Source organism: Felis catus, chromosome B3 (genome assembly GCF_018350175.1).
Source record: "Felis catus isolate Fca126 chromosome B3, F.catus_Fca126_mat1.0, whole genome shotgun sequence".
Taxonomy (NCBI): domain Eukaryota; kingdom Metazoa; phylum Chordata; class Mammalia; order Carnivora; family Felidae; genus Felis; species Felis catus.
The window spans coordinates 74,332,910-74,351,400 of record NC_058373.1 but is presented as its reverse complement, the minus strand read 5'-3'; the positions used below and the strand labels follow the sequence as shown (position 1 = coordinate 74,351,400).

Here is an 18,491-nt window from a genome sequence, read left to right as displayed (position 1 = left end):
GGGGAAAAGAAGGAAGGGGGCGGGGCCGAGGGGGGCGGGCCTGGACGTGCGGAGTGAAAGCGAAAGGCCGGGCAGAGAGCCGGGAGACCGGAGATCTTGCAACTGGAGCAGCATGGCCAAGCCTTGTGGGGTGCGCCTGAGCGGGGAAGCCCGCAAACAGGTAATGGGGGATCGGGAAGCCAGGAAAGGGTCGGGGAGCCCTCCTGGCTGGAGGCCAGTCTGGGTGCTCCAGGGGACCAAGGCCGTGCCAGAGAACTCCCCCAACCTTTTCTTAGTGCTTTCACTTCTGCCGGGGGATTCCCAGATTCCTGTCCTCTGACCAGTCTCTGCACTGAGCATGAGCTTCCAGGGAAATCTGGCTTGTGGTAGGAAAGGCCTGAGCCAAGTTGGAGGGCATCCCTTTGTGGGTGGGATCTTACTCTTGACAACTGAGACCCTTAACCAACATCCGGGTACTGCTCTCTGTGCAGGTGGATATCTTCAGGCAAAATCTTTTTCAGGAGGTAAGTCTTCTAGATTCAAGCGGTTTGACTCGGAATCTTAGACCAGTACTTGAGGGCCGCAACCTCTCAGACTGACCCCCAGACCCACCCTGGGCCCTCCTTCCTTCCCTTCTCAAACCTTTACCTAAGGCTAATTATTCATCTCCCCCTTTAATTTGACCCCTCTTAATGTTCTCTCCACTTCTGCCACTTCCTCTCCCCTCTTTTAGTGTAGAAGGGAAAAGCTGTGGCCCCAAAGCCCTAACCTTGGTTCTGCCACTTCCCAGCTTGGGCAAGTCCCTTCACTTCTTATGGCTTCAGTTTCCTTATTTGTAATTATTGGAGTCAATGATTTACAAGGGCCCTTCCAGTCCTACTTCTCAGACATCTCTTGAGCATCTTCTGAGATTCCCCACCCTTGCAATGTAACCCACAGGCAGAGGAATTCCTCTACAGATTCTTACCACAGAAAATCATATACCTGAATCAACTCTTGCAAGTGAGTAGTGTGGGCCCTTCTCACTCCATCCCAAGGCCTCTCTCCTCTCCACCCAACCCCTCCAGCGAACAGCTGGGCTCAGCCTGCAGAGAACAGTTATGAGTAGTGGACTGGAAATGGTAGGATGGGGTGAGGCCTGAGCCTAGACAGTGGGTGGGTGGGCTGTGTGGAGGGAAGATTGTGACTCAGAATGAGGGGAATAGGCTGGGCAGCTGCTGACGCTGAGCTCTGTGCAGGAGGACTCCCTCAATGTGGCTGACCTGACCTCTCTCCGGGCCCCACTAGACATCCCCATCCCAGACCCCCCACCCAAGGATGATGAGGTGAGGCACTCAGTGTGCAGGGGTCAAACTATAATCCAGGTGGGGAGGATAACCCTGCAACCTCCAAGACATTTCTAAAGCTGCTGTCCCCCTTTTTACCTTAGATGGAAACAGATAAGCAGGAGAAGAAAGAAGGTAAGAGAGGAAGGGGTGGCTAGGGAAGAGGAAATGGCACATTGACTGTTGGATGAGAAGGGGCCTGAATGCCCTCTTTTTCACAGTCCCTAAGTGTGGCTTTCTCCCTGGAAATGAGAAGGTTCTCGCCCTACTTGCCCTGGTTAAGCCAGAAGTGTGGACTCTCAAAGAAAAATGCATTCTGGTAAGCCTGGGAACTGGGGAAAGAGAAAGGGAAGAAAAGCCAGGCTAGACCCTAGTCTTTAGAGATACAAGTCTCTCAACCAGTCCTTCAACCTTCCTCTTGCTGAAATAGGAAACTTCCTCTGTGCCTTGGGGTTAGATACTTTGTGTTCTCATTCTTCTAGACCTCTGATACCACAGTGGTGTCTCTGTAATCAGAGACTGTGCTGTATCCACCTCCATAGTGTCAGAACCCACCTCTGTACCAGGTACACCATGCAGGTGCTATGCCATAGTGAGTTGGGGGCTTGGGCCCTCGAGGGAGACTGCTTGGGTTCAAAGCCTGACTCTATCACTTACCTAGCTGGTGACCTTAAATAAGTTCCTTGGACATTTTGCAACTCAGCTTTTTCATCGGCTAAGCGGGTACAATAAGAATATTTTGGAAGACTGCTGTGAAGATTTTTTTTTTTAACTTTTTAATGTTTATTTATTTTGGGGAGGGAATGAGAGAGACACAGCATGAGTGGGGGAAGGGCAGAGAGAGAGGAGACAAAGAATCCCAAACAGCCTCCAAGCTGTCAGCACAGAGTCTGACACAAGGCTTGAACCCATGAACTGTGAGATGGTGACCTGAGCCGAAGTTGGACGCTCAACTGACTGAGCCATCCAGGCACCCCTGAATATTTTTTAATGTTTATTCATTTTTGAGATATAGAAAGAGTGGGGGAGGGGCAGAGAGAGAAGGGGAGAGGGGATCTGAAGCAGGCTCCACTCTGACAGCAGAGAGCCCAATAAAGGGCCCGAACTCACCAGCTGTGAGATCATGACCTGAGCCAAAGTCGGATGCTTAACTGAACCACCCAGGCATCCTAAGACTGCTGTGAAGATTAAATTACATATACATATATATATGTATATCACAGTAGCTGGCATATAATAAGTGTTCAATTAAATATAGCTGTTATTAGGAAGTGGCGGTAAAAGTAAGAACCCAGTACGTTTGTTGAATGATTCCTACATGATCATTAATATAGGTGATCACATGGATCCAGCACCTGATCCCCAAGATTGAGGATGGAAATGACTTTGGGGTGGCAATCCAGGTAAGAAAACTGTGTGTGAGGACACTGAGAGCAGGGAGAGACTTGGGGAGTGAGGGATAGGAGCTAGACATGAACTAGGAGGAGGAGGAAGATGGTGAATGAAGGACAGAGGAAATGAAGTGTTTTTCTTGCCTCCCATCTCTTTTGTTACCATAGGAGAAGGTGCTGGAGAGGGTGAATGCAGTCAAGACTAAAGTGGAAGCCTTCCAAACAACCATTTCCAAGTGAGGGCAGCTGGAGGGCCAGAAGAGGGGCTAAAGGAACATTTCTTTGGGATTGCCAAAGCTGGGCGGTTCCATCAGGATGATGGAGGGCTTTGGGAAGGTTCTGAGGGTATATCTCTCTCTCATTACCCATTCTTGTCATTATCCCCTTGCTTTTGACAGGTACTTCTCAGAACGCGGGGATGCTGTGGCCAAGGCCTCTAAGGAGACTCATGTAGTGAGTGGATAGTCCACCCGTCTTTTAGCTGAGGTGGGGCAAGGAAGAGGGGATAGAGGTCTTCCTTGTCTGTTTTCTGATCTTCCCAATGTAGAGAATATTAAACCAAGAGAATTGGCTAGAAAAACTGATTTGGCTTCAAAACCTTGACCCTTTTCTCTGCTTGATCCTGTGGGATTCCATTTCTTGGTGCTGAGAAGGGACTCATCCTCAAGTTACCTATTCCCTATATGGGGAAACCAGATTAATGTCCCAATCTCCCATGGGGCTGACTCAGCTTTGCCTCCCACATCCCAGATGGATTACCGGGCCCTGGTACATGAGCGAGATGAGGCAGCCTATGGGGAGCTCAGGGCCATGGTGCTGGACCTGAGGGCCTTCTACGTGAGTGTGGAGTAAGCCCCTAGGGGAGATGGTTGAAGGGGATAGGGGAAAGGCCAAGAACCTGACTGCCACCCTTCTGACCTTCTTCCAGGCTGAGCTTTATCATATCATCAGCAGCAACCTAGAGAAAATTATCAACCCAAAGGGTGAAGAGAAGCCATCTATGTACTGAGCCCAGGGCCAGAAGGGAAATAAATGATCTATGCTTTGTGTGGATTATCTCTGGTGTGTGTCATTCATTCAAAAAGCATTTATTGAGTGCCACCTATGCAGCCACTGGATGTGAATGTGGTGGTGGGAAAGAGAGGGGATGCCATAATGGCAAAGATGAATGGGAAGCCCATCCTGTTCTTAAGAAGTCATCCTAAAGAACAGAGTGGAAATTGTGACATGTCATGACAGCTACACAGATAGCCCGTATTTGGGGATTTCACAAGATTATTTCCATCTAGGGGGCTCATGAGTGCCTACTGGAAGAAATGGCTTTTGCGAAGACCCCTTATAGGAATAATCAGGCTTTGAACAGACAAGTAGAAAGCTCTGGCTGAGATCTGAGAATGAAGGAAGGAACAACACTTGTCATTAGCTCAGAGCAAGCCTGAAGAGGGGGTGCGTTTCACTGGGAGAATTAGGGGTGAATGGTGGGACTCCTCAAGGGATGACGGAGAAAAACGCTCCCAAGGCATTATGTTGAAGGAAATTATACTGCAGGACATTCATTAAGGGAAGGATGGGTCGGTAAATTTTCCTTTTTGTTCTCTTTCCCCCTTCCTTCAGCCGATTGCCGTCTTTATTTCTGCAGAGAATACATTAAGGAAACCAAGGGGCATATATCCTGTAGTGGCAAAGGTAACACGGGTCTTTGGTGAAGGAGCTGGTCTAGAGTACAAATCCATTCATTCCATAGTAGGAGCAAGGCAGTCCGCTTCGTGCCCACGTTCGGAGATCCAGCGCTCGGAGACACCCGACGCCGGGCACGCGCTCCACCCCCTCTGGCTTCGCGGGGTCTGTGGGGGAAGATGCACAGGTATCACACCCAGCCATCCTGCAATTCTGGGCCGAAGTCGAGTAGCCTAACCAATCAATGAGCGAGCAGGTCTCTTCAGTTTTCAGGTGTGGGTTCTTTCCAGTGCTCGGGCGACCAAGGTGGGGCAAAGTGTGGACGCGGCCGATGATTGGGCAAAATGAGAACCTCTAAGCCTATCAAAGGGCACCACGTGGGCGGGACTCCAGAAGCTGGTACTGCTCTCTGCAGCAGGCTCTGAGCCCCCAGACTGGCGGGGATCTGCGGCCTCCCGATGCGGGCGGGCGGAGGCGGAGCTCGGCTTTGCAGCGTGCAATTCCCACCGCCTGCGCCCCAGGCCAGGTGGGGACCGGGCGCTGGGACCCAAGTCCCCCAGAGCCGGCTGGCTGCCTTCGAGTCGAGTCAGCGTCACGGCCGAATCTAAGTGAGGAGGCAGAGGGAAGGGACAAGGAAGGCTTCGGGGCACTGGAGGGAGCTTCGCGGACGAGAGCTGGGACCCCGCTCGCCATGGGGGAGGTGGAGATTTCGGCTCGGGCCTACGTGAAGATGTGTCTCCACGCCGCCCGGTACCCGCACGCCGCTGTCAACGGGCTCTTGCTGGCGCCCGCGCCGCGGTCAGGAGAATGCCTGTGTCTCACCGACTGTGTGCCCCTGTTCCACAGCCACCTAGCCCTGTCCGTCATGCTGGAGGTCGCCCTCAACCAGGTGCCGTCGCTGGACTCCCACTGACCACCGGGAAACCCCCTAACACCCCTAGCCCAAGCCCATCCCCGGTCTCTGGGCAGCAGTGCGCAACTACAGGGCGGGCGGCACGATTGGGTTTCTGATGGCCCCTTTCCCACGGCAGGTGGATGTGTGGGGCGCGCAGGCCGGTCTGGTAGTGGCTGGGTACTACCATGCCAATGCAGCTCTGGACGATCAGAGGTGAGTGGAGTAGCCAGAGGCAGAAGGCTAAGGGTTATGGGATGAGGGATCAAGAGAACCCTTCTTGGTCGTTCCTCCCATCTGTCCTTCGTCGAATGCTTAGGAGCAGGTACTATATACACCAGGCACTAGGCTGAGTACTGGAGTGAAGGCATATGAAGAAATATGAAGGCGATCCCTGGAGGAGCTGTAGTGGGGGTTCGGGGGGATAGCTGTGTATAAGTAACAAGCTGACACCTGGCTTTAACTGAGGTGAACCCCCCTCCCCGCCGAGCGCTGGCAGAACACAGAGGAAGCCCAACCAGCAATTTCGGGGGGGGGGGGATTTCCTTATATATAGAAAAAGTTATATACTTACATATGAATCCCCTATCTGGATCAAATTATACACAGTTTTGTGATTTGCTTATCCCTCCTCACTTAGTAAATATGTGCCATCTTTCCATCTCTAAAGATTTACCTTAGCCTGGCAGCTATATAGTAGGAGTATGGATGGATATACCATGATTTGTTTCATGCCTTAAACATTGAGGTTGTTTCTATTTTTTTTGTTAATACACACACTGTCCAATTATTACAGTAAATTCTCTTAAGTGGAATTTCTGGGTCAGCATACGTATAGTATACTGCTTAAATCTGGGTGGTTATGCGAAATTACCCTACCAAAAGACCACCTTTGATTTTCACCTTGACCAGCAGTCTGAGCACCTGTTTTCCACAGCACCCAAGCATTAAGCAGTCTTGTATGAAGCTTCAAGCAGGCCTGACCCCTCAGACCAGTTACAGGGAAAGCCCACCACTGTGTCTTCATCTAGGAGACCTGTGAGGCCCACCTCAGATGGACAGGGTCTAACTCTAGTCACCTCCTCACTCCTCTGATCTTCCCTCTACACAGCCCTGGGCCCTTGGCCTTGAAAATCGCTGGGCGGATTGCAGAATTCTTCCCTGATGCAGTACTTATTATGGTGAGGCTTGGGTTTCAGGGTGGGGACTTGGTGAGAAAATAGGACGTGGGGTCCTTGAAACCCTCACCAGCCATTCCTTGTCCATACAGTTGGATAATCAGAAACTGGTGCCTCAGCCTCATGTGCCCCCAGTCATCGTCCTGGAAAACCATGGTCTCCGCTGGGTCCCCAAGGACAAGAACTTGTGAGTGCCCCACTCCCACCACCTCTTCTTGGAAACCCACAGCTCCTGGGCCTCCTTTGTCCTTGATCTTGCCCCAAGGGTCCTTCTCTAGACCCTAACCTCTGCCAAGTATCTGGCCCCACTGCCTACTGAGTTTGGGGGTTATTATTTCAGAGTGATGTGGAGGGACTGGGAAGAGTCACGGCAGATGGTGGGAGCACTATTGGAGGGCCGGGCCCACCAGCACCTTGTGGACTTTGACTGCCACCTTGACGACATCCGGCAGGACTGGACCAACCAACAGCTCAACACCCAAATCACCCAATGGGTTGGTCCCACCAATGGAAATACCTGAGTCAGGGCTGGGAGGTGGGAGGGAAAGGGTCAGGATCCAATAAAGATACTTGGGCTGAAGGGCAATGGTATGACTATTTATTGGGCCTGGGAGGCAGGGGAGGGAGAAACCTCAACAGGCTGAAGGTGGGGAAAGTCTGGAGTCCTGTGTAAAAGATAGGAAGGTCTCTGCTGGACCCATTACAGGACGAGAAGAGGCTCTCAATAAATCATTCCTTTTGTTTCTCCCCTCGGCTTCTTGAGCTTCTCGAAGTTCTTCAGGATGATGTCATATAACACAGCCTACAAGGCCAGAGAGGAGTGTGGGTAGCCACAGGCCCCTGGTGGCTCCTATACCCCATTTCTAGTCTTGTGGAGAGGCTAAGCTCTGTCACCCTTCACCCCCAGCCTGTAGGGTCAGGGAGTAGGTGGCCTGGGAAAGCTGCCTCTGCCCACCCCTGCCCCTGCTTCCTCACATAAGCATTGCGGATCTCCATGACCATCAACCTGATGTCCCGGTACTCTGCCTCATCCAGCTCATGCACCAGCTGTCGATAATCACCCTGTGGGAGACTTGGATCAGGTCTGACTTCAGATGTGTCCTTCCCCCACCATGCACCCTGACTTGGGCCTCACCTACCACATGGGGCTGCTTGGCTGCTTTGGTCACAGCATCGCCCCGCTCAGAGAAATACCTGTAGGAAGCAGAAGGGTTGGGAGCAGAAGGAAGAGAGGGAGCCCAAGCCTCTGTCCAAGGAAAAGGCAGGGTATGCATGCAGGTGCAAGTGGGCACTCACTTGGAGATTTGCGTGTGGAAGCCTTCCAGCTTCGTGTGAAGGGCAGTCATCAGCTCAAACACCTTCTCCTGGGGAAAGAATGCAAGGGGAAAAGTGGAAAACAGTGCGGACTGAAGCAGTAAGGAAGGCAGAGGAGTGGGGTAGTGCTCTCACCTGTACAGCCACTCCAAAATTGTTCCCATCTTCAATTCGAGGTATCTGAAGCTGTAACCAGGTGGTGACCTGGAAGGAGGAAATGGTATCAAAGCCACATCAGCTCCCAACCTAACTCTCTGTCCTTTGCTTCCCTGCCCATGGCGAGGGAAGGCATGCCAAGTCTGTCCTGAGCCCCAAGGCCTAAAATTCTGGCTTCACTTGCTGTGCCCTCTCCTGCTAAGACCTGGCAGGTGCCAAGTGCTACCTGGCCCAGACCAAAGAGGACAAAGGGTTAGATCTGAAGCCTGGGGGTGGGAGTGGGAGGGCTCACCAGGTTGAGCTGCTCAATGACATCCTTGATCTCAGGCTTTAGACGCTGAAGGAGGACTACGATCTTCTCATTGCAGTTCACTGGGCCACAGGGAGGACCTACGCAGTGGGCAACAGGTCAGTCACCAGGCTGGAACTGTGTGAGGAGCAGGAAAGAGGAATCCCTACAGAGGAGTTCCTGGGATGTGAGACTCAAGTCCCTTCATAGTGGTACCTTTGTCTTCATCTTCCTCTTTCTTCTTTCCATCTTTGTCTTCCTTCTGCAGGGAGATAGGGGCTCTTGGGAGTCAGGCCTAAGGCTTATTTTCCCCATGGTTGGGTCCCTCCTCCCAGCTCTTCCTGGCTTGCCTCCTGCTGCTTCTTTCGCTCCTCTTTCTCTTTCTCCTTGACTGGATCAGGCACTGGGATGTCCAATGGGGCCTTCAGATTGCTCAGGTTGGCTTCATTGAGAGCTGGCTCCTGGTGCAGGGTGGGAGGAGGGCTGGAGGCAAGGGCATCCCTCTCACCTCACTCTGATGGCCCCCCAGACTCTCCCCTCGATCCTTACTCTCTAGCTTCCTGCTGCCCCCAGTACCTTTAAAAATGCATCCAACTCAGAAATCTTCTTGGGGAAGTAGCTCCCCAGCAGGTTTTCTGTCTGTGTGAAGTGGGGGTGGGGGAAGATGGAGGTCAGAATAAAATGTTCTTCTGGCAGTGAAGCAGCGTTGACACTGCCCAGCAAGGAAGGGCTGAGTGGTGGGGGTTAGGTAGGAGTGGGGTGCTTATGGGCCAGGTTACCTACCTTGGTACACAGGTCTTCACGGAACACATCCACCTGTGGGACACAGGCAGCCCTTCACACACCTGGCTTTACGGCCAGTTCATTTGAGGACCGTTCCCTTAGGGTTGTATAGGGCCTGACATGGGGAAGGGGGTTGGGTTGGGGAGGGTGAAGTGGATTTCCTTGGGGCTGGATGCGGGGGATGAGAACATTCCTGGCCGTGAATGGCAGGTGGTCCAAGTGAGAACAGATCCCTCAGACTCAGAGCCCAGGTCTCCTGGGCTGTACAAGGAGGGGTCTAAGAGCCTCTGCGACTGGCACAGGGACGGCATGCTCTGTGGAGAGGGCCCGGGGCCCTCCGGTGGGAAAGGTCATGAGGTGGCAGGGCAGCTCCAGCATCCTGTCTGTATGTGGCCCCAGGCCCGCGCCAGCGGACTTCCCCTCCACGCCAGCTCTCCACTTCACCGCACCCCACTGAACCTCAGCCGCCTAGCTTATCCCGGCAGGTGGACCTCGCCCGTCTCCCTCCGGCACAGGTGCTCCTGGCACAGAGGCTCGCGTGGGCTCCATTCGACCTCCACTGGACTCGCGACGGGGGTTGGGGGGTGGGTCATGGACGCCTGCAGCCTTTCAGAGCCACGCCTCCTTAATGGGCCCTTCCTCAAACCCGCAGAGCTCACCTTGGCTTGGGCTTCAGGCTGGACCCTGAGCGTGGCCATTGCCGGGGCGGGGGGCCTAGCGCCGCACGAGAAGCGGAGTGCGCACAGGGAAGGAAAAGCGAAAGCAAACGCTCGCCCCCACCACTGCCTTCCTCGGTATCGGGGAGTGGAGGTACTGGAGGGGGCGGGGCCAGACGGGGAGAGGAGAGGGCGGAGCGGGGGAGGGCTGCAGCCGCGGCGGGGCTCCCCCTGGAGGCCGAGAGGAGCACTGCCACCGCCACCTCCGCGGGGCGACCAGCGCCAGCCCGTCTCCACCTCGCAACTCTGCCCCCCGACGCTCAGCCACTCCCACCCCGCCGCCTAGCTTCCCGCCTTTGGACTCGAAGCCTACTGCCACCGCCCCGCCCCCCGCTTTTTTTCAACTCCTCCTGTCCCCACGTACCGCGGGCCCTCCTCCCCGCCTCCCGGAGCCCATAGGCCGGCCAAGGCCAGTGCCCGCCTCCCATCTCCCTGCCTCCGCGTTCCGCTGGTTCTCTTCTGCTCCTGCTCTGCTGGGACCGTGATAAGCCTTATCTGGCGCTCTTTCGTCTTTTCTGGCCTCCCTACATAGCCCTGGCTCCATGGGTATCTGCTGGCCCATGCGGTGACATAAGACACTGTCACCACTCCAACCCAGGCCCCGGTCAACTCTCTCCTGGCCGTTGTTGTGGACTACACCCCTCGATACTCTCCGCACAGCGGTGGCATGAGACCCCTCTCTTGGCTTAAAGCCCTTTCTCAGCTTCCTGTTGACCTTAGAATGAAATCTAAAGGGCTTTCCTGGCTCATAAGGCTTGCCTGGCCTGCCAGTCACCTGTTTTTCAACTTCACTTTCCACTGCTTTCCCCTTTCATTACACTTGCAAATACCTGGGCCTTCCATTGTTGCTTAAATCTGTCTGGTGTTCATTCCTACCTCAGGGCCTTTGCCCTTACTATAATCCCTTTGCTTGACACACCCTTTCCCTGCCTTAGGTTCTCAGTTCAAATGTCACCTCTCCAGAAGGAACTCTCTCCAGTAAGTCTTTATTACAAACCAGCCTGTTTTAGTACATTCATAGCACTTAGCTCTCTGATATTAGCCAGTTTAAGAGATTTTTTTTTTAATGTTTATTTTTGAAAGAGAGAGAGAGAAAGAGAGCAAGCAGGGGAGGGGCAGAGAGAGAGGGAGGCACAGAATCTGAAGCAGGCTCAGGCTCTGAGTTGTCAGCACAGAGCCTGACACAGGACTCTAACCGACCAATGGTGAGATCGTGACCTGAGTCAAAGTTGGATGTTTAACTGACTCAGTCACCCAGGTGCTCCACGGATAGTGTGGTTTAGACCAGGAGTTGGCAAACTTTTTCTGTAAAAAGCCAGATAGTAAATAATTTAGGTTTTGTGGGTCAATGGTGTCTGTAGTAACGACTCAACTCTGCCATTGCAGCAGGTATGAATGAATGAATACCTAAATGAATTAGTATGTCTAGGTTCCAATAAAACTATCTATGGACAATGGACTTTGAATTCTGTGTAATTTTCTCATATCATGGAATATTCTTTTTTTCAATCATTAAAAACTTAAAAATCTGGGCGCCTGGGTGGCTCAGCTGGTTAAGCGTCAGACTTCAGCTCAGGTCATATCTCAGGGTTTGTGAGTTTGAGCCCCACGTCAGGCTCTGTGCTGACAGCTCAGAGCCTGGAGCCTGCTTTGGATTCTGTGTCTCCTCTATCTCCACCCCTTCCTCGCTTGTGTTCAATCTCTCTCTCTCAAAAATAAACTAAATAAAAATTTTTTTTAATGTAAAAACTTTTCTTAACTCTCAGGCCATACAAAAACTGGCCACAGGAGGGCTGTAGTTGCTGGTCCTCAGTTTAGAGCACAGACAATGGACCCACATTGTGTGGGTTTATAATCCTGACTTTGATATTTACTAGCTGTGAACAAGTTACTTAACCTCTGTATCTCAGTTTTCACAACTGTACAGTAGGAATACCACCAAACCTACCTGATAGTGTTGGTGTTGTTATGAGGGCTAAATGTCTTAATTTATATGAAGAACTTAGAAACACTTAGAACTGTGCCTGGCACATAGTAAGCACAATAGAAGCATTTGCTATTATTTGTGAGTTTATCATCTGCCTCCCCCATTAACCCATAAGCCTCCAAAGAGCAGAAACCTTGTCTTTTTTTTTTTTTTTTGCTTTTGACTTATAATTATTATTTTTAAATGTCTATTTATTTTGAGAGAGAGAGAATGTGAGCAGGGGAGGGGCAGAGACAGGGAGAGAGAGAGAATCCCAAGCAGGCTCTGTGTTGTCAGTGCAGAGCCTGACTCAGGGCTCCATCTCACAAACTGTGAGATCATGACCCGAGCTGAAGTCAAGTAGGATGCTTAACTGACCAAGCCACCCAGGTCCTCCAGAAACCTTGTCTCATTCATAAGGCATGGAACTCTGCTTGGGTCAATAAATACCTGTTAAATAAATGTGCCCAGATAGGCCCCCGAGGAAGGCGGAGGGTGGGATTCAGTGCAGGAGGCAGGAAAAACAAATCAGCCAGGCTAGAGATGAAGCACCTGCCCAGCAGGAGTGCTGCCCATACCTAAGGGCACTTTTACCTGCTCTAACATCACCATTCCTTGACAGCAAAACCCTCCATGTAGCTTGAAGTCTGCAAGGACTGGGAGACTAAAAGGACAGCAGGAGGGATGGAGATCAAGCATAAGGAAGGATATTCAAAGTCCATAACAGCAAGGAATGGTTGAGGAACGCGAGACTGCCTGATTCTTTTATCCTTCCCACCGTTTCTGAGTCCCCCCAACCAAATGATGAGAAGAGCCAGACCTAGGCCTGATTTGCCTTTATTTCTTTCAGTTATGCTTGCGGCTGGAGTGGGGCCGAGGGAAGAGCCCGTGGCCCGGGCTCCCTGGAGACCAGGGCTGATGATACCAGCTGCCATAGGTGAGGTACCAGGCAAAGGTCCCCACTGCAGCACCCACCACCTTGTGAGTATACTGGTGGAAATAGATGACGGTACAGAGCAGCAAGAAGTTCCAGAGGCCCAGCAGCAGCACGTTGAGCAGGAAGACTAGGCGTAGGGGCGCCCCGGCTGGCAGCCCATGGGCCAGGTACTTGGCGAACACAGCGGCTTCCTCAGCCATGAGCAGACAGCAGAAGGTGAGGAGGAAGGTGTGGGAGGAGACCGTGTAGCCCCGCCACTGGTGGCCGGCTGCCAGGCAGCTGCGGCGGTCGGGAAGCTCGTGCAGCAGCAGGCCCTGGGGCAGAGGCTCGAAGCAGGAACCAGTCAGGTCCTCGATGAGCAGGAAGGCCCTGCCGGCCCCCCGCCACACTGCGGCCCCCACCACCAGCCGGCTCAGGTGCCGGGCAGTCACCGCCACGCGCCGGGTAGCCAGGAACACCACCAGCAACACGAAGCCCCCCAGGAAGGTGCACGTCCAGCCCCATGCCGAATTCACAAACTTTCTGTGGGCACAGGAGAAGGGAGGCTATTGGGACCCCTCAAGCCCCATCTCCCACCCCATCTGTGTTCCCATCACTGCTGTTCCCAGCCCTGCATATCATCTCTGGTTCCATTTCCTCCCCCTACCCACCCCCATTCACTTAAACTTTGCCATCTCCTTAGAGGCCCATTCAGCCTTCTAGGACCCATATTTCCTCTTCAGCCCTGCTCCTGATTTCCCCTGTACCCCACAACTCTGTTCCCCTCCCCCTCCTCCCAATTTCTCCTCAACCTCCTAGCCTATTTTTAGTGTCCAGACTGGCAGGAGGACAGAAGCCTGGAGGAGGGAGCTGGGATCTCAGAGCACAGGGAGCCGGCGCCCACAGCCTCAAGTGGACTCACATGTTGAAGAAGTTGCCGTGGCTGGCGAAGATAGTCCGAGGGTTGACATGGAACTGCAGAAGGGGCCCAAAGATGACCACTGCTGCCAACCAGGCATGGTAGAGGCGCCGTAAGCAGGGGCTGCCCAGGAGCCGGGCAGCCTGTTCACTTCCAAAGTACAGCAAGGCAGAAGCCACCCAGAGCAGCACCTTGACCAGGCAGCCCAGCAGTGCCCGGATTCGGGCCCCGGCCCCCAGCCCTGCCCCCACCACCGGCCCCCGCTCCATGTTCCCTCCCCTCCCCACTAACTGCTTGCTCTGCTGGGCAGCTGAGGAGGGGCTGATGGGGCCCCCCCTGGACAAGGACAGGCAGTGACAGGTGTGGCAGACACAGGGCAGAGCCCTGTTGGCAGCTGGCAGGCGGGGGAGAGGGGCGGGGGGCAGCAAGGGGCCAGGGCGGAGGGCTGCCACGTCAGCAGGGTCCTAGCCTTAGATGTGTGTCCTGACAGTGGCCTGTGTCCTTTCCTGTTAGCCCTGTGTCCCCTTGACTCTCTAGGTCTGTGTCCCCAGCTCCAACCCTGTTCTAGTTCTTGTTGGAGGGTAAGGTCTACTGTTCAGTGTTGTCTTTGTCCACAGTCTGCCTGGGTCTGCCTGTCTTTGTTTGATCAGCCAGTCACCCCCACCCCACCCCAAACTTACTTTGTTTGCTCCACAGGGAAATCAGGGGTCATGAAGATTCAGATTAACTAAATTTTGGAAATCATTAAAAATATCTGTGTCTGGGGGCACCCCAGTGGCTCAGTCGGTTGAGCGTCTGACTCCTGATTGTGGTTCAGTCATGATCCCAGGGTTGTCGGATCAAGCCCTCCATCTAGCTCTGGCTTAGCTTGCATGATCTCTCTCTCTCTCAAAATGATAAAGTTTTTTTTTTTTTTTTAAACTAAAAAACAAACAAAAAACCCCCCACAAAGAATTGTCTCACCTTAGATCTGATGTCTGGTGCATTGCATAACCACCATGGTTTATGTAGGGCCAAACTAGCCCCTCAGAGCTCCTCACACCAGACAGGGGCTGGGTCTGGGTCAAGCCCCTCGGGTCATGGTGCACCTAAGTGGATACCCCTGCTGATGTGCCTCCTCTGCCTGAGTTGGACACCGTGCCGTGCACAGACATCTCATGCATCCTGATTCAGGATGAAACAGACCCAGATTTTTTTTTTTAATTTTACAGAGACTGTGAGCGGGGGGAGAGGGGCAGAGGGAGAGAGAATCTTGGAGTTTATTTATTTTGAGAGAGAGAGAGACAGCATGAGTGGGGGGGGGGGGCAGAGAGAAGGAGAGGGAGAATCCCATGCAGTTTCTGCACTGCCAGTGCAGAGCTGGATGCAGGGCTCAGACCCATGAAGCTGAGATCATGACCTGAGCCAAAATCAAGAGTCTGGCACTTGATGGACTGAGCCACCCAGGCACCCCCCATTCCTTGGTGTTTATTATGATGGCCAACACATGAAATCCAAATGTCTGATGAAAGGCGTACTGTATGAGAGATGGTGGCAGCCCCGGTTGGACTTTCAGAACTCCAAAGATTAGGCTTAGTACCATGTGATGGGGGTGGGAGTGGAGACCCTACAAAAATCCCCAGCTTGGAGTCCATCAAAACCTTAGGTTATGTCCACCTACCAGTTACCCTGGGTCCTAAGCCCCACACTGGCCTCCCAGCCTGACCCCTGGGGCTAGAACCACAAGGAGGAGAGCAACCTAACCAAGGGACATCCCTCTTATTCAGTAACTGTTTTGGGATACTTTTTTTGTCTGCCTTCCTCATTCCACAAAACTGTGGTGGGTTTTCAGAGCACAGTGGAGGCCCATGAAGTAGTGAAAAGAATGAGCAAGCAAGTACCCCTGGGTTCTGAACTGTGTGACTTTGGGAAAATCAACTAATCTTCCTTGGTCCTCCGTGCCCTCATTCATAAACTGACCAACATTGACTAATCAATCTGATTCCTTCCAGATCCTAAAGCCATACCTCGACATAGTTCCTGTTTATGGACCCCAATATGAAGACCTATAGAACCTCTCACACATTTTTAAGTTGACAAAAAAATTTTCATTGTAATTAAAAAAAATTTTTTTTTAATGTTTTATTTATTTTTGAGACAGAGAGAGACAGAGCATGAACGGGGGAGGGTCAGAGAGAGAGGGAGACACAGAATCAGGCTCCAGGCTCCAAGCTGTCAGCACAGAGCCCGACGCGGGGCTCAAACTCATGGACCGTGAGATCATGACCTAAGCCGAAGTCGGACGCTTAACCAACTGAGCCACCCAGGCGCCCCTCATTGTAACTTTAAATAGTTACACAGAACATAATTTCCAACGCATTTTCTATAGATCACTTTTAAATATACCCAATGGAATCGAAACCCTAGTGACTATATATCTTACCATTATCCACTTAAAAAAACACGTGACAAGATCTTAGTAGTCAGAAATCATATTTCTATTAGACGTCCCCTACAGAATTTATCCTAATGTTTTTGTGCCTGAAAGTTTATTTTTTATTAATTTTTTTAATGTTTATTTTTGAGAGAGAGAGAGAGACAGAATGAGAGATAGTTTCACATTGAGAGAGAGGGAGACAGAGAATCCGAAGCAGGTTCCAGGCTCCGAGCTGTCAGCACAGAGCCGGACACGGGGCTCAAACTCACGAGCTGTGAGATCATGACCTGAGCCAAAGTCAGATGCTCAACCGACTCAGTCATCCAGTCGCCCTCTAAAAGTCTTTTATTGATCACGTCTCTGCCAAAAAAAGTCTGTAACTTAAAACTTAATTTTTTTAAAGTTATTTTGAGAGCGAGACTCCCAAGCAGCCTCTGTGCTGCCAATGCAGAGCCCAATATGAGGCTCAATCCCATGAACTGTGAGATCATGACCTGAGCCGAAATCGAGTGAGACACTTCATCGACTGAGCCACCCAGGTGCCCTGAAAGTTAATTTTTAAATATTTCTTGTGTTCATAAGGCCCTGAAATTAAAACGTTTTTCTTCTGGATAAAGTTTTCATAATAATTGTTAGTAATATAAAATGTATAATTAGTACAGCAAAGATTTCACTTTTTTTTTGTAGCTTTGGTTTTTTTTAATTTAAACTTTAGTTAAAAAAATTTTTTTTAGGGGCGCCTGGGTGGCTTGGTCGGTTAAGCGTCCGACTTCGGCTCAGGTCATGATCTCACGGTCCGTGAGTTCGAGCCCCACGTCAGGCTCTGTGCTGACAGCTCAGAGCCTGGAGCCTGCTTCGGATTCTGTGTCTCCCTCTCTCTCTGCCCCTCCCCTGTTCATGCTCTCTCTCTGTCTCAAAAATAAATAAATGTTAAAAAAAATTTTTTTTTTTAAATTTTTTTTTAGTTAGTTAACATACAGTGCAATATTGGTTTCAGGAGAATTTGGTGAGTCGTCACTTCCATGCAACACCCAGTCCTCATCCCAACAAGTGCCCTCCTTAGTACCCATTACCCATCTAGCCCATCTCCCACCCACCTCCATCAATCCATAGTTTGTTCTCTATCATTAAGAGCCTCTTGTGGTTTCCCTCTCTTCTCTCCCCACCCCTTCCCCTATGTTCATGTTTTGTTTCTTAAATTCCACATATGAGTGAAACCATATATTTGTCTTTCTTTCTCTGACCAATTTATTTCACTTAGCGTAATACACTCTAGTTCCATCCACATCATTACAAATGGCAAGATTTCATTCTTTCTGATCGCCAAGTAATATTCCATTGTATATATATGTATACCTCTTCTTTATCCAATCATCAGTCAGATTTCACATATTTCTGATAATTAATAAGCTAAAATTGTATTGGAAATTCATCTCTTTTTTAAAAAAAATTTTAATGTTTATTTTTGAGAGAGAGAGAGAGGGGGAGAGAGAGAGAGAGGTGGATGGAGCACAAGTAGGAGAGTGGCAGAGAGAGAGGGAGACACAGAATCTGAAGCAGGCTCCAGGCTCTGAGCTGTCAGCACAGAGCCTGACACAGGGCTCAAACCCATGAACCATGAGATCATGACCTGAGCCGAAGTCAGATGCTTAACTGACTGAGCCACCCAGGTGCCCTGGAAATTCATCTCTTGATAAGAAGAATGGATGGTCCTTGAGGCCTTGATTAAAGGAGACTTTGAGGATATTAAAAATTGTAATTTGCTTCTAAGTTTTGGCGCTCTGGAGGTAATACAGGTTCTGCGTGAGATGGGTGGCATCTCTGGGGTGAAGTGACAGAAGGGGAATGAGGGGGGCCAGTAGGAAGGGAGACAGGCATGATAGTTCCACATTAGGCAGATCAGTCAGAGGAAAGAGATCACATGTGGGCCGAGCAGCTGGAGAATCTACTCTTTTAAAACTACCTGTTTTGCTGTGAAAGACGAATCCCTTTTACCCCTTGCTGTGTCTTTGAGAACACTTGGAGGTGTGTATGCTGGTTTGCAAATTGCAGTAGGGATAATGAAATATCACAAAGAAAGGTAGATCAGAGCTGGGTGTGGACCCTAACCAACTCTCCTTCTGACCATAAACCATGGGTTTGCTCTGTCCCACCCCAAAGATATCTTTGGCAATCTATTATATCTGGGGCATGTTGCCTGACCTCTTCACATTGCCATTTCCTCACCTGTACAAAGGGTGGCTGTGAGGGTGGATGAGGTCCTCGGTGTGAAGCACCCAGATGGGGCCTGGCATCAGTGCCCATCCAGTTCTCTCTGGCTCTGAGCTACTTCTCATAGACTGGACCAGCTCCAAGGACAGCCCCAGAACAAAGCTGATGTGGGTGTTCCAGGTTCTAATCTAAAATGCACTTACTTCCTGCTATCTCAATTTCTACTTGCTGGAAGTTTCTGAGTTCAGTGAGGGAGTTGCCTGTTGCAGAGCACAGTTAACAAATGATTTTGGCATTTCTCTTCATCTTGGGGGCATCAAAGGGGTGTTTTCTCCCACAGAGAAGCATATCTGAAGGCTTTGT

At 51.2% G+C, this 18,491-nt stretch overlaps 4 protein-coding genes across 4 annotated transcripts; 2 read left to right on the top strand and 2 right to left on the bottom strand.

Annotated features, from left to right (window-relative positions):
- Position 1: 1 nt before the first annotated feature.
- On the top strand, positions 2 to 3,748 carry PSME2 (proteasome activator subunit 2). The gene is made up of 11 exons (XM_003987503.6): positions 2 to 160; positions 471 to 503; positions 919 to 981; positions 1,218 to 1,304; positions 1,409 to 1,439; positions 1,526 to 1,623; positions 2,639 to 2,707; positions 2,864 to 2,931; positions 3,094 to 3,148; positions 3,446 to 3,532; positions 3,624 to 3,748. The coding sequence occupies exons 1-11, from the start codon at positions 113 to 115 to the stop codon at positions 3,702 to 3,704; spliced, it is 720 nt and encodes a 239-aa protein (XP_003987552.1). The 5' UTR covers positions 2 to 112; the 3' UTR covers positions 3,705 to 3,748.
- A 1,006-nt stretch (positions 3,749 to 4,754) lies between these two features.
- Positions 4,755 to 7,022, top strand: EMC9 (ER membrane protein complex subunit 9). The gene is made up of 5 exons (XM_003987502.6): positions 4,755 to 5,261; positions 5,404 to 5,480; positions 6,376 to 6,445; positions 6,535 to 6,629; positions 6,783 to 7,022. The coding sequence occupies exons 1-5, from the start codon at positions 5,064 to 5,066 to the stop codon at positions 6,961 to 6,963; spliced, it is 621 nt and encodes a 206-aa protein (XP_003987551.1). The 5' UTR covers positions 4,755 to 5,063; the 3' UTR covers positions 6,964 to 7,022.
- On the bottom strand, positions 7,019 to 9,814 carry PSME1 (proteasome activator subunit 1). The gene is made up of 11 exons (XM_003987501.5): positions 9,644 to 9,814; positions 8,985 to 9,017; positions 8,778 to 8,840; positions 8,552 to 8,662; positions 8,418 to 8,463; positions 8,205 to 8,302; positions 7,892 to 7,960; positions 7,739 to 7,806; positions 7,582 to 7,636; positions 7,418 to 7,504; positions 7,019 to 7,244 (listed from the first exon to the last, which is right to left on the bottom strand). The coding sequence occupies exons 1-11, from the start codon at positions 9,680 to 9,682 to the stop codon at positions 7,164 to 7,166; spliced, it is 750 nt and encodes a 249-aa protein (XP_003987550.1). The 5' UTR covers positions 9,683 to 9,814; the 3' UTR covers positions 7,019 to 7,163.
- A 2,673-nt stretch (positions 9,815 to 12,487) lies between these two features.
- On the bottom strand, positions 12,488 to 13,785 carry FITM1 (fat storage inducing transmembrane protein 1). The gene is made up of 2 exons (XM_003987500.3): positions 13,505 to 13,785; positions 12,488 to 13,125 (listed from the first exon to the last, which is right to left on the bottom strand). The coding sequence occupies exons 1-2, from the start codon at positions 13,768 to 13,770 to the stop codon at positions 12,513 to 12,515; spliced, it is 879 nt and encodes a 292-aa protein (XP_003987549.1). The 5' UTR covers positions 13,771 to 13,785; the 3' UTR covers positions 12,488 to 12,512.
- Positions 13,786 to 18,491: the final 4,706 nt, after the last annotated feature.

What these genes read in the sequence shown, in the direction of transcription:
- PSME2 (XM_003987503.6), top strand. Translation starts at nt 113, where the DNA reads ATGGCCAAGCCTTGTGGGGTGCGCCTGAGCGGGGAAGCCCGCAAACAG. An exon ending in TCAAAGAAAAATGCATTCTG is followed by an intron (nt 1,624 to 2,638) that starts GTAAGCCTGGGA and finishes TCATTAATATAG; the next exon opens with GTGATCACATGGATCCAGCA. An exon ending in CCTCTAAGGAGACTCATGTA is followed by an intron (nt 3,149 to 3,445) that starts GTGAGTGGATAG and finishes CCCACATCCCAG; the next exon opens with ATGGATTACCGGGCCCTGGT.
- EMC9 (XM_003987502.6), top strand. Translation starts at nt 5,064, where the DNA reads ATGGGGGAGGTGGAGATTTCGGCTCGGGCCTACGTGAAGATGTGTCTC. An exon ending in GCAGCTCTGGACGATCAGAG is followed by an intron (nt 5,481 to 6,375) that starts GTGAGTGGAGTA and finishes CCCTCTACACAG; the next exon opens with CCCTGGGCCCTTGGCCTTGA. An exon ending in CTGATGCAGTACTTATTATG is followed by an intron (nt 6,446 to 6,534) that starts GTGAGGCTTGGG and finishes TTGTCCATACAG; the next exon opens with TTGGATAATCAGAAACTGGT.
- PSME1 (XM_003987501.5), bottom strand. Translation starts at nt 9,682, where the DNA reads ATGGCCACGCTCAGGGTCCAGCCTGAAGCCCAAGCCAAG. An exon ending in ATTTTGGAGTGGCTGTACAG is followed by an intron (nt 7,807 to 7,891) that starts GTGAGAGCACTA and finishes TTCTTTCCCCAG; the next exon opens with GAGAAGGTGTTTGAGCTGAT. An exon ending in TTCCACACGCAAATCTCCAA is followed by an intron (nt 7,637 to 7,738) that starts GTGAGTGCCCAC and finishes TGCTTCCTACAG; the next exon opens with GTATTTCTCTGAGCGGGGCG.
- FITM1 (XM_003987500.3), bottom strand. Translation starts at nt 13,770, where the DNA reads ATGGAGCGGGGGCCGGTGGTGGGGGCAGGGCTGGGGGCCGGGGCCCGA. An exon ending in CACGGCAACTTCTTCAACAT is followed by an intron (nt 13,126 to 13,504) that starts GTGAGTCCACTT and finishes CTGTGCCCACAG; the next exon opens with AAAGTTTGTGAATTCGGCAT.